The sequence below is a fragment of the Protopterus annectens genome, chromosome 11.part0 (assembly GCF_019279795.1).
Source record: "Protopterus annectens isolate FY-2018-M chromosome 11.part0, PAN1.0, whole genome shotgun sequence".
NCBI lineage: Eukaryota > Metazoa > Chordata > Ceratodontiformes > Protopteridae > Protopterus > Protopterus annectens.
In genome coordinates this window covers 1,521,194,188-1,521,208,306 of record NC_056745.1, presented here as the reverse complement: position 1 = coordinate 1,521,208,306, position 14,119 = coordinate 1,521,194,188, and the positions used below count along the sequence as shown (strand labels likewise).

At 42.5% G+C, this 14,119-nt stretch overlaps 1 protein-coding gene across 1 annotated transcript in view; it reads left to right on the top strand.

The window, feature by feature from the left end:
* Positions 1-14,119, top strand: part of LOC122815102 (protection of telomeres protein 1-like) — a 1,603,082-nt gene that overhangs the window by 1,302,197 nt on the left and 286,766 nt on the right. The window contains exon 11 of the mRNA XM_044087343.1: positions 12,172-12,260. Coding sequence (XP_043943278.1) covers positions 12,172-12,260 — 89 coding nt within the window. The remainder of the gene's footprint in view (positions 1-12,171; positions 12,261-14,119) is intronic.

Genomic DNA, 14,119 nt, shown 5'->3' with positions numbered 1-14,119 from the left:
TGTTTGGGATAGCACGATCCATGCACTCATGTAAGTGCTTATAAAGTGCAATTGTGTAGGATTCTAGTAGTTTAAATCCTCAGAGAGTTACTAGAGCTCATGGACGTAGATCAGTGATGGTGTTTTGTTGCTTTTTTCAGAAACTAAGCTCTGTACCCCTATATCGTTAGGTGGGTTGCAAACTGGCTCAGATAGAACACACAGTGTGAAAGTAGCGGACTCCAAGTCAGACTGCTGACCAGACACAAGTGGAGTCCCACAGGGATCAGGCCTGAGTCCTCTCCTGTTTGTCATCTACTTTTCAGAAGTCCAGGCCAACACAGAGGGACTCTGGCTGACCAAATTCGCAGATGACTGCAAGCTGGGATCCATTATTAACTCCCCAAGTGATGCAGGCATCCTACAGAAAGGCCTCACTGAGACCATTGACAGATGTTGAAACTATGGCTCTAAGCTTAATGTCAAAAAACGCGTTGTCATATTACTACATCGATGGGAGCCCACTGAACACTAAAGGCGTTATAAAGGATCTGGGGACAATGGTTGACAGCAACCTCTCCTTCGACCACCACATTGCCACTGTGGTCAGAAAGCCCTTTTATGTGGCACATCTCATTACCAAAGGTTTTGCATCCCGGAAGAAAGAGGTCATCATGTCTCTCTACACTTCCCTCGTTAGACCAATCATAGAGTATAATGCTCCATTTGGTATGTACCTCAGTAGACAACTGCAACAGCTGGAGAGCCACAAAAGTACCTCACAAAGAGGATCCTAGGCCTTAAACACATGTCCTACATGGACAGACTCCAAAAACTCCAGCTTTTCTCTGTCTCATATCGATCTCTGCTTGACTTACAAAGTCATGTCTGACCCAGATCTGTTAGAAAGGCTACATCTAAAGAAATCCCAATCCCTCCACACCACAAAGTCCAGAGACCTCAGCCCCATTACCACAATCAACAGAACATACTGGAGGGACAGGTTCAGAACCCAGAGACTGCCAATGCTCTGGAATAGACTTTCCATACATGTCCAGCAGAGCACCTCACTAGCCCTCTTCAAGAGAAATCTTGATGAGTGGATGGGAAATGGAAAGTTCACCCCGGGGATCACTCCAGTGGCTCTACTTGATAGAAGCAATGGGAACTAATGATGGGCGGCACAGTGCCAGGGCAATTCTGTGGGCTAGGCTTGTAAAGGCCCTAGGGCCATTAGCCTAGTGCATACCTATGAACCTATGATACTGGGCTGTTGACCCGGAGGCCCTTATAAGCCTAGCCAAGAATTTCGCCCATGTTCCCTCAAAGTCAGCACCTATTTCCCCTGTCCAGCAGGGATACAGGTGGGATCCCAGGGGTATATTTTCTGTTTCCCATCCAGTCGTCCAGATTCCTCTTAAAGAGGGATAGAGAGGTACTCTGCTTGACATGGAGAGGGAGTCTTTTCCACAGACGGGGGAGTCTTTGAGATACAAATCTATCCCGCCAACAAGTTCTGTTAATGTCACAGACCAGGTTAAGGCCTTGCGTGCAGGTTGCATGAGTGGAGTTTGTCTTACGGATATGCAGCAACTCCATCAAGGCTGTGTCTGAAATGGCCTTGTTCATAGGTTCATAGGTGTGTACTAGGCTAATGGCCCTGGAGCCTTTACAAGCCTAGCCCAAAAAAAATTGCCCAGGCACATTGCCACCCGATGTTAGTTCACAGTGCCCCTATCCAGTAGGGCAACTGGAATGATCCCTGGTGTGAACTTTCTGTTACCCATCCACTCTTCAAGATTTCTCTTGAAGAGGGCCGGCAAGATGCTCTGCTTGACATGTATGGGAAGCTTATTCCAGAGTATGGGCAATCTTTGGGAGATAAACCTGTCCCTCCAGCATGTTCAGTTAATTGTGGTAAAGAGGTTGTTATCTCTGGAGCGTGTGGCATGGAGGGATTGGGATTTCTTTAGGTGTAGCATTTCAAGTAGGGCTGGGTTGGACATGGCTTTGTAAGTCAAGCAGAGATCACCTCTAAATAGACAATAAGAGACTGAGAACAGCTGAAGTTTCTTGAGACTGTCCATGTAGGACATGTGTTTATGGCCTAAGATCCTTTTTGTGAGGTACTTTTGTGGCCTCTCCAGCTGTTGTAGGTGTCTGGTCAGGTACATGCCAAATGGGGCGTTATATTCAATGACTGGTCTAATGAGGGATGAGTAGAGAGGGATGATGACCTCTTTCTTCTTGGATGCGAAACCTTTGGTTATAAGATGTGCCACATAGAAGACTTTCTGACCACAGTGGCAATGTGGTGGTCTAAGGTGAGGTGGCTGTCGACCTGGGTGCCCAGATCTCTTATGCCCCCTTTAGTGTTCAGTGGGCTCCCATCAATGTGGTAATTCGTGGGAACTGAGTTTTTTCCAAAGGAGATGATAGCGCATTTTTTGGCGTCAGTGGCGGCTGGTGACTTCAAATCAAAGGGGGGTTGCAGGAGACAGCTGAATGGGTGGGGTCAGTGGGAAGGGTGTGACCAACTAGAAAGGGGAGGAGCTATGCTCAAAACCACAAAAACTAACTTTAATTAAATACGCTGCCCTGTGTGCCAAACCATCATTATGAGAGTCCAATCAAGACAAAATAAGTGTAGAAGAAAAAAATATTTTAATTTATTGGCTGCATGACAGCTTACTTAATATCTAGATGGAAACAAAAAGGTTGTGAGGCATGAAAAAATAAATTACTTTTTAAATACATTACTGGAATGTCAGTCAAAGTCAAGTACAAGAAAAACAAGCAGCACTCAACTCAAACCACTTCTCCTTGCACTGCATTTCTAATTATAATTTATATTCAGCTTTATAAAAAGACCAAGTAACATGCTGAAAGCAGCAATCTATGTGATACCCCCACTTGTAAAAATGTTTCTTATCCTAAAAAGACCTGCTGCCTGACAACAACTATCTACCTGTTTCATGGGGAAAACATGATCAAAGTAAAAAATGAAAAGCAAACAAGAAACAAGCTCAACATACATTGCTTAAAGGATTACTGCACAGGTTATGGACCACACATGATAGATTGGCATTCTGTTTAGTTTACAGGTAAAGCCTGCAGAGATGACTGGAATTCTCCAACAAGTGTAATGAGCTTCTTAAAATAATGTAATCCTGTCTTTTATTAGAAATACTGTCATATGCATACAAAAGGGCCTCATAGAAACAGACAACTGGTGCCAGAGCCATGGCCTCAAGCTAAATGCCAAAAAGTGTATAGTCATCCCCTTTGGTAAAAACAAAGTGCCCACAAATTACCACATAGGTGGTAATCCATTAAGTACTGAAAAAGTAATTAGGGACCTGGGGACCCAAGTTGATAGCAATCTCTCATTTGACAACCACATGGCCAAAGTGGTTAGAAAAACATTTTATATAGCCCACCTAATCATGAAGGGATTCACATCTAGATCAGGGGAGGTCATCGTGCTTCTTTACTCATCCCTCATCAGGCCCATAATTGAGTACAATGCCCCTTTTGGGATGTACCTTACCAGACACCTGCAGCAACTGGAAAGACCCCCAAAAGTACCTCACCAAGAGGATCAAAGGGCTCAAACAGATGCCATATGCTGCCCGGTTAAAGAAGCTCCAGCTCTACTCAGTGGCATACCGCCTGCTCAGAGGCGATCTGTGCCTGACGTATAAAGCCATGTCCAACCTGGAATTAATGGACATGCTGCACCTCAGAAAAATCCAAATCCCATTTAGCTATGTGCTCGAGAGACTTGAACCTCAGCACTGAAATAAATAGGACATGCTGGAGGGACAGATTCATAACCCAGAGGCTCCCTTCACACTGGAATAAAATCCCAGTCCAGGTTAGGCAGAGTCCCTCTCTTCAAGAGGAATCTTGATGAGTGGATGGGAGATCATAGGTTTACCCTGGGTATCACTTCTGTGTCACTGTTAGACAGAGGCACAGTATACTAACCTCGAAAAAGGGCATAGCAAAATTCATTTAAAATAGGTGGCGAAAGCCAAACACACTCTGGCTAGGCTTATAAATGCCCTAGGGCAGATAGCCTAGTATGAACCTAATACCCAAGGCTTATACATTATCTAGTTAAGTATTCTGTGCATGGCAACAATAGAAAGGCTTTCAATGTTGGCAATTCTTTAACAGTATGCTCATTAAAGCTTACTTGCATCTTACGTTCTCAGACAAGCTTACCTGATGGTCATTAAAGCATTGCTACTTTAAAACACAGAGCAACAGGCACTTTGAGTAATAAGCATAAATCAACAGTACAAAAATATGACAGAAACCAGACCATTCTGCAACATCAAGGACAGATGAAAAGCCACTGTAGTACTTGTGTCTACCTTGGATGGGGGGATACTCTGCACATTTACACTGCATAACTGCTCCTTGCCTTGCTTGGACACATCCAGAGTCACTACATGGGGGATTGGGGTGCAACAAGTATGTCACAATTTGAAATGTCTCTGGCTGACTGTGATGGCCCTGACACATTGTCATACCTCTCAACCTCAGAGCAAGAAATCTGGACAAAGCCATACATAGAAGTGGGACAAAGGCCCAAAATAAGGACAATTTTCAAATATTGTTCTTATAAACTTAAAAAGATAATAGAATAGTAGGTCTTGCATTAGTATGAATTTTCTGAAGGGTATGAAATCCGAAACTCAAATGTCTGTCATTATTTTCTAACTTCAGTCTTTAATGATTTTCCACTAATTTGCCAAAAAAAAACACAATTTTATGAAAAATGGACCAAAATGTGATGCAAAAATATAAAATAGCCACACAATATGGCTGGGAACCTGTCAAAGAAGGGACACATTTTTAATATTAGTACTGCTAACTTGAGCAGCTGACCAAATAAAAGAATCTACATGCATTTGTGAAATAAAAGCAATCTGTAACTCTGATTATTACGGTTATTTCTAAATTGTAAGCCCTCCATGTTTTCTTCCAAAATTGCTATTTTGCAGAGGGATTATTAGGGGAAGAGCAACATTTTGAGCTAAAATCGGGGACAGTTGAGAGGTTGGCTATGCCTAATTCTATAAAGCAATTTATTTGCATGTACCTCTCAACCTGTTAATGCAGTAAATCTGGACAAGGCTAAATATATTGGGGGAACATATAAACAGTACTAAAAATTGCTCTTGTATAAACTGAGACTGTTGATAGAATAACAGGTCTTACTTTAGCATGCATTTTTCTGAAGATTATGAAGTCTGAAACTCAGTGTGTCATTATTTAGTGACTTAATTCCTAAATGATTTGCCAGAAAACCACAAATTTTATGAGGAACAAACCAAAAACAAGAAGCAAAAATCTATTCATTCTGTGAAAATCTGGACAGTTGAGAGGTATAGTTCAGCAGGGGCTGTTTGAGTTTGCCACCCTTCCCCCTCACAAAATCATGGTCGAATGGAGCCTCACCCCTGCAGCCATTCCAATGATCCATTACTTGGCTATTTCACTCCATAACACTAATGTGCATACTGCTTTACTTCTATGATGATTTGGATTTCATTTGAAAGATTTATTTTGCATTTTACAGCACAAACACTATGACATCTGCTATACAAAGCAATGCAATCTCACAATGAAAACAGACTTAGCATTAAAACTTCTCTGCCCTTGAAACTCACATTCATTGAAACAGCATTGAAACCCACATTCAAAGAAAATACATTTTGCCAGTGGCAGATAAAGATTAACTTTGGGCTGTTTTCAAATCATAGGCCCCTTGCACATGAAACATACATGTGCTCTTTGATACACCTTCCTGATTGTACTAAATTATATTCCTTGTACAATACAGTACAGTTGTTAGAGGGCGTTTTAAATTTATTGTTTTGAACATTTTTCCGGTAAACAGCGAAACAAAACGCATGCACCAATAATGACAGAACTGCCCAATTCAGAACATTTTTTCCAGTAAACAATGAAACAAAATGCATGCACCAATAATGACAAAACTGCCCAGTTCAGAACATTTCCATCATAAAAGTCTACTCAAACTTCTACAGTCCACCATTATCAGTAAATATGCACAATCTCTGAAGAAGTAAAAGTCATCTAAATAATTCCGCATTAAAGAAATCTGTAACTAATGAAGAGGTTGCTGCTAGCAAACACCGTTACATTTCATGGTTTCATCGAAAAATAAAGTGTCTGTTGCCCTGAGGAATAAATTGTCTATATTACATTAAAAAAAATTATAAGCTAGTAATATTGCAATAGGAAATGGATGGCAAACTGATAACAGGTTCATAATTAGTATCTTTGCCAATGAGGACATTCTCAGTACGGTAGCATCCACCTCTTGTGGGAGTAGAACCCACAGCCTTCAGCATCAAAAGCAATTACACAACCTGTTGTGCTATTAACAATGCAAGCCAACTTAGCATAGGCAGCACTAAACTTCTCTTCCCCTGCAGCTCTCAGCTCATTGTAAAATCGACTCAATACTCATCTGCATCTCAGCTTCGCAGCACAATAAATCTGGAAAAAGCCAACATTTTTTTTGGGGGGGGGGGCTCAAAAGCCCAAAAACCAGGGACACATTAAACATTGCTTGTATAATCTTGGAAAGTTGCTAGAGTAAAATGCTGTGTTACCACCATACATTTTGCTGCCAAAGTCCCTGTGCAAAACAGTCAGAGCAACATACCACTACGCCAAATTAGCTGCTTTGTGAAAGAGAGGAAGATTGAAACTTAAATGGCTATCATTTAGTGAATTCAGTTTTCACCGTAGCTGTCAACCTCTTAGCACAAAACACCTGGACAAACCCAGTAATGAGGGAATACAGCCCTCAAATATATTCAGTGAATTCAGTTCTTGCCATAGCTGTCAACCTTAGCACAAAAAACTGGATGAAGCCAATAATGAGGGAATACAGTCCCAAAAATAGGGACAAATTTCAATTATTCATCTTATAAACTTAGACAATGTCTTACTGTGGTAGCTTTGTCGCCTCACAGTAAGACGTCCTGTTCGATTCTCAGCTAGAGCGTCTTTTGTGTAGAGACATGCGTGAATGAGCGTACCTTCGTTGAAGGTTGTGCGTCAGAGCTGGCAATTCGGCACGTAAAAATCTACTGCCAATCATTAGCGGACCAGAGTTCCGCTGTGGTGACCCCTAACCGGGAAATGCCAAAAGACACACACATCTTATAAACTTAGAAAATTGCTAGAATAAAAGGTTTTGTGTTACTATGTATTTTATGAAGAATTATGAAGTCTGAAATTCAAATGCCTGTCAATTTTACTTATTTAACACTTGTTAACCAGGAAAGTCCGACAGAACAAAAACAATTTTCAGCAGAGGCCCAGGGAGAAATACTACAGACACGTCTTTGTAAAATGGCAGGACACCATAGCAAACCCACACAAACACAGGGAGGCAATGCAGACTCCACACAGAAGGCACCCCAGCCAAGAATCAAACCAGAAAACCTATAGCTGTGAGGCAACAATGCTACCACTGCACCATCAAATATTTAAGGAATTAAACATTCAGAAACCTGAAGTCTGAAATGCCTGTCAATTTTATTTAACATTTGTTAACCAGGACAGTCTGACTTGGAACAAAAAAACAATTTTCAGCAGAGGCCCAGGAAGAAATAATGCAGACAGATGTCTTTGTAACATGGGAGGACAAAAAAGCAAACCCACACAAACACAGGGAGAAGATGCAGACCCCACACAGAAGGCACCCCAGCCAAGAATCAATCCTGAGAACCTTTAGCTGTGAGCCAACAATGCTACCACTGCACCATCAAATAACTAAGCATTTAAATATTTAGAAACCACAGATATTATGAGGAACAGAACAGATCAAATATGAGGCAAAAATCTGCAAATTTTTTTACAAATGGTGGTGGGTAGGGAATTCAAGCCCTCATACAAGGTACGGGGTTCAAGCCTGAGGTATTCCCTACCACACCACCATAAGTTTGCTCTAGCCACCAGTATATAGCAACTGGGGCATTACACACACACTTACCTTGCCGCTGATGATATCCAAACAGTCCCTTTGCTGCTGCTGAGCAACCCTATTCCTCGCGATTGGTCCAGTGCACCTCGTTAGCTGCATCTTGATTGGTCCCGCCTGCTGCTGCTGCAGTCCGGAGTGCCTCCATTCCATGATGTCACCACCACACAGACTGCTGGGCATCTTGGGGCCGAGATGTCTTTCCCCCCTATCTAGATTGCTGAGAATGCAGTCTGAAAGTATTAGCGCATGCGCAGACTTCCGGGAATTGCAGTGTTTGTTTTTGTGTTTCTCAGTTTTATTTTTATTTGTTTTCTAGGTGGGAGGGCTGCAGCCCTGCAGTCCTATAGCACAAGCCACCCCTGTTTGGTGTTAAGCTTCAGGCCACAGTTCCAACACCAGTCATTGGTCTCTGAGAAACTCTTTTGTAGGATGTCTGCATCACTTGGGGAGTTGATAATGACTCCTGTCTTGCAGTCATCAGCGAACTTGGTCAGCCAGAGTCCTTCTGTGTTGGCCTGGACTTCTGAAAAGTAGATGCGAAACAGGAGAGGGACCAGGACCAAATCCTGTGGGACTCCACTCATGGCTGGTCGACAGTCTGACTTGGAATCCGCAACTTTCACTCTGTGGGTCCTGTCAGTGAGCCAATTTGCAACCCACCTAGTAATGTAAGGATTGATGCCTAGTTTGGTGAGTTTATCAATGATACCCAAGTGAGGAATGGTATCACATACCTTGGACAGGTTGAGGTAGGCTGTATGCACTGCCTTACCCTCATCCACAGCTTTGGTGACTGCCTCGAAGAAGTCAACCAGATTCAGCAGGCAGGATCTCCCCTTGACAAAGCCAAACTGTGTGGGGTCAAGAGTTTGGAGATTGCCTATATCTTTGTTAAGCAGGTCCTTGATGACGTGCTCCATAGCTTTGCATACCAGACTCATCAGGCTAATGGGGCAATAGTTCCATGGTCTGCAGTTGCTCCCCCTTTATGGAGCAGGATGATTGTAGCAGTGCACCATAGCCTGAGGTAAGGCTGTGATTGAACAGGGCACACAGATGTGGTGCCAGATCATTTTGTAGTTCATGTAGGATGCAGCCAGAGATATTATTAGGTCTAATGGAAGCTGTATTCTTGGCCTTGGACAGTGCAGCTTTTACCTGTGCCACAGGAATGGTGAGTACCAGGCTTTCTTCTGGTATTGTGATAAGGCCCTTGAGGGGTGGGAGGGGTAAAGTTGGCACTGAATCTGTCGACCAGTATGTTGGATATATCTGTTGGCACAGTATAAGAGGTGCCATTGTGCAGTAACTCAGAGCAAATTTGGATATTGCCTTTGAGGTTTTTGATATAGCTACATAAGGCTTTGTGGTTGTTTTTGGTGTCAGCTGCAATTCTGCCTTTATAGGTGGCTTTAGATGATTTAATAATGGATCTCAGCTTTTTGTTGAGACTGATAAGGGAGGTTTTCCAGTCTTGTGACTTAATTTTTTCTGCAGTAGTTTCTTCCTTTTGTTGTAGAGTTTATTGATGGCTGGGGATCACCAGATTGGCTTCCCTTTTTTGGAGGAGAGAGTCTTAGTTCTGTTTGGTATGGCAAGGTCCCTGCATTTGTGTACATGCCCGTACAGTGCATTGGTGTATGATTCGGCAGTCATGCAGCTATTTTCCATTAACACGGGTGCCGAGAAGTTAGCCACTTCTGTTTTTAGGAGCCCAAAGTTGGCTTTAGAGAAGTTGTTCAGGGTGGTCACCTTAGCAGGGGGTGTAGGTGAGATGGAGATTTCCATGGTGATCAGTTTGTGGTCAGATTTAACCAGGGAGGAAATGACTATAGGTGTGGAGCAACGGTCTCCCATGTTGGTGATAACCAGGTGGAGGATGTTGCTTCCTCTAGTGGCATCAGAATGAGCTGGTCCAGGGCTTTGTAATCGATAAATTCCAGAAAGCGTTGGGCCTGTACATTAGTACTTGAACAGGTTTCCCAGTTGATGGAAGGGTAGTTGAAGTCACCCAGTATGAGAGTATTGGGTTGGATCATGATAGATTCCAGGGTGCTTAGGAATTTGGAGTGAGAGTCTAGGGACATGTTTGGGGTTCTGTACCAGGCTATGACTTGTATCGCCGTCTTACACAGTGTTAGTTGTACCAGAAGTATCTCGGATACATTATCCTGGGCTACCAGTCTAGAGGTGTGCGTATCCTTTAAGAATATGGAGACACAACTGCCTTTGTAGATTCCGGCCATATTCTTGGGCCAAAAAGTATGGGATGAGTTGTAGCCTGGGAGCGCAGGGGTGATTTCTGCCTCTTTAAACTAGGTCTCTGTTACAGCACAGATGTCGACATTCTCCATTTTGAGGAGAGCTTTGAGTGAGTGCATCATGAGATTTAGACTTCTAGCATTGAACAGCTTGACCCTCAGATTGCATTTGTTTGTAGCTGTTATGGTGGAATTTTGGTCTTTGGAACACTGCCTAAAAAATACACTATAGGTGTGGCAAGAGCCATAGCCAGTACCCAGAATCCCAGGGGTGGCAGACACAGGTCACCTCTGAGCAGTCTGTATGAGACTGAGTAGAGGGACAGGGCTTTTAGCCTATCTGTATCGGATAGGTGTTTGAGACCCTGGATTTTCCTGGTCAGGAACCTCTGTGGTCTCTCCAACTGATGCATGTGTTTGGCAAGGTACATGCTGAAGGGGGTATTGTACTCGATAATGGGTCTAATAAGAGAGGAGTACAGGGATGTTATGACCTCTTTGTTCCTGGATGAAATACCCTTATTTATGAGTTGGGCTATGTAGAAAGCCTTCCGTACAATGGAGACAATGTGGTGCTCAAAAGCCAGGTTGCTGTCAACCTGGGTGCCCAAGTCCCTCACGACTGATTGCGTGCTTAGTACGTTGTTATTAATGTCATAATTAGTGGGGATGACATTTTCCCCAAAGGGAAAGGAAAGGCTTTATCCCTTGGTGTCCGTTGTTGTTAATTTTGCCACTATTCTTTGTATCACAGAGAATAAAATCTGTTGATTTATGGGTGAATTTTTTTCTAAGAAAGAGAAATCTCTGCATCACTTTCACCAGTGTCACGTCCCCACAAATCTACCTCAGGGCTATCTTTCTGTTATATTAATATTGTGGTTCATCAGTTTTTTGTTCAACAGCAGCGTATGCTGCCCCTCAGATGAGCTTTGTGGTTGGCTTTCACAGACTCTAATCTAAACTTTATCCTCCTTCCCTCAGTACTAAGATAGATTTCTAACTGTAAATATTCTTGCAAACAGCTAATGCCATTCCTCCAAATGATGTCCAAATGCAGATATATTATCATACCTGCAAAAGGTGCTTCAACAAAGTATTACTTTAAGGATTTGCACACTTATGCAACCAGCGTTTTTTTATTTTTTATTCCCCTAACAGATTTGTTTGTTTTTCATTTGAATTGTACAGGTTATAGGTCACATTAAAGGTGGGAAAAGTTTTGAAATGACTTATTGTGGTCTCATTTTTTTATGTCATGAAAACCTGACATTTTAACAGGTGTATAAACTTATTACATCCACTGTAGAACCTATATCAAACACCACAACAATGGTGTTTTCTTTTTCTTCAGAGGAAAGCGACATCCCTATTTACCTTCATACCTGGATGTGAGAGGAATTGACCTACTTATTACAGTTTCTGTTTTGTGGTAATCCCTTGTGGTAATCCCAGTTTAGTTTGTGGAGCCCTTTTGTGGCTGCTAGTGCTGTTGATAAAAGCTTTGACCAACTTACGTACATAACATTTGCAGTCAGTAACAGTTCATAGGCTACATTTTATCATTGCATATGGAGAAGAATCAGTGCCAGCCTCGGCTACCTTTTAAGGCAGGTATACCCATCCAGCCCTGTGAAGAGAAACAAACTAGTCTTCTACTCGGCTGCCTTTTAAGGCAGGTATACCCATCCAGCCCTGTGAAGAGAAACAAACTAGTCTTCTACTCGGCTGCCTTTTAAGGCAGGTATACCCATCCAGCCCTGTGAAGAGAAACAAACTAGTCTTCTACTGTTATGGTGAGTATCTCATATGACTGTGTTTTGGAAGGGATTTAAGTCATTTCAGTTATATTTTTTAATTAACTAACATTCGGTTCATGTTTGTCTTTTCCAGACATTTGGATTCGGTGGATCTGCAACAGTATCAAGATTTGGAGGGTATTTCTTTGCTTGAGTGGGACAATACCCTGACTGGCCCGTTATGTAAGATTTTTTTTTCCACTTTTGAACATTTGCAGTGTGTTTCTAAGAATGAGTACCTTATGTTAGATTTACTGTGACATATACTGTTAACAGTGCTTTCGTATCTGTAAAGATGGAGAACCACATTCCAGAAAGTACAGAAATGCTGCAGCGGTGCTTTTTAGTGAAGCAGTTTTTTCTGTACAGTGATGCTGTCACCGTCAGTCAACCCGTTGGAGCTCCCCTTCTCCTCTCTGTCCCCTCTTGACAAGGATACAGCTTATCCTGCCAGCCCAGGGGCTATATGGTAATGGGCATGTAATTGGAAATGGGGCAATACTTAATTGCCCCTGATTGTGGTAATACAGAAGTCAGCTCCGGTGGTGGCATCCTTCTTTGTTAGATAGGGGAGGCCTTGGCACGGTGAATTTGCTTACTGTGCGTCCCATTGCCCAACCCACAATATTGAGCACCAATGGAGAAATGAAAGCTTACATGCACCAACTCTGTCTACAGTGCACAGACACATTGCTTTGTGTGGACTTGACCCCTGACCTTCATGCCATTATGCTTCACCCAGCCTCCAGTGGGTATCACTATTGCTACAGGCCAGGATGCCTGCCTGCTTCCATCCCTCAAGGATGGACAAGTGAGCATTTATTGCTGTTTCCTACCCCAGCCCCTCCCATCTGTCCCCTCCAGGACCCAGGTGCTCCAGCCCAATTAGCAAATGCAAAATAAAGTAAATTAATAAATAAGAAAGCTAAGTATGTGGGTATGAATGGTCACAGAATGGACTGTCTGCAGCATTTTTATGTTTTCTTGTTTTTTTTTTTTTTTTGTTTTTGGTAATTCTGAACTCTTTCATTCAGCACAGTGTTATCCAGCCCTGCCACAATACCGTTTTTATTTTTTCTGTTGGCAATGGCATCCTGATTTTTTTGGCATGCAGCAATTCTAGTAGCTCTTCATACCACAGTTTTACTGTCAAAACTGGCCTTACTTGCCCTTAAAATACAGATCTTGATTTTTATATGTGAGAAAATGACATTGCACCCGTTTGATTTCCACAAAATGCTCAAAATTAATTTCTCCTCCTCCAAAAAATTGCAAGCTAGCTTGCTGCCTCTTTTCTATTAGGATATCTTTCTGATACTACAGCTACATCCCTCCCCACCTCCAGTGGAAGTGGTTGTGTTCCTACAACAGCCAACCTACATTCACTCTTGACCAGTCTTCTGCTGACCTAAGTTAGTCAATGAGTACTGCTCAGCAGTTTGCAGACAGCATAGACAGAATTAAGCTGTTGTACGGGTCTAACTACTTAGTCCAGTTTTGCTTTTTAATCAGCTGTGTCATCGCCTTACTTTTTCAGGCAGACTCTCACTTTGTCCTTTGTTAGAGTGTCACTTTATTGGCAGGCAGTATCACTGCTTCCTTCTAAACAGGTTAATCAGTCTGCAGTGGACTGCCTTCTCTCCTCCTCAGTCTCAAAGCAGACTGGGTGGAGTCTGAAGTATGCTCCTGGCAGCTTTTCTCCCTTGCAGAGGACTTCATCCCCTTTCTTCCTCCCTCAGTCTATGTAAACCTGGTTGTTGCATTACCTCTGATAAAAAGGCACAATTTCGCTTTCTGCTGATGTCCTGCTTAGGAAAGAAAACCTTGAGGGACTGTTTGACATCTTCATCGAACCCTAGCAGTCTGCAGAGTGACAAAAATACAAATATAAAACTATGATGATAAAATATGGCACGAGAAAGTAAAGCAGCTCAAGATAAGAGAAAAAAATGACAAATAATGAAGCAATATGAAAACTGATAAAAAAATAACCAGTTACAAAAGAAATGAGTCATTAGCGCATTTATGTAGCGACACAGCTC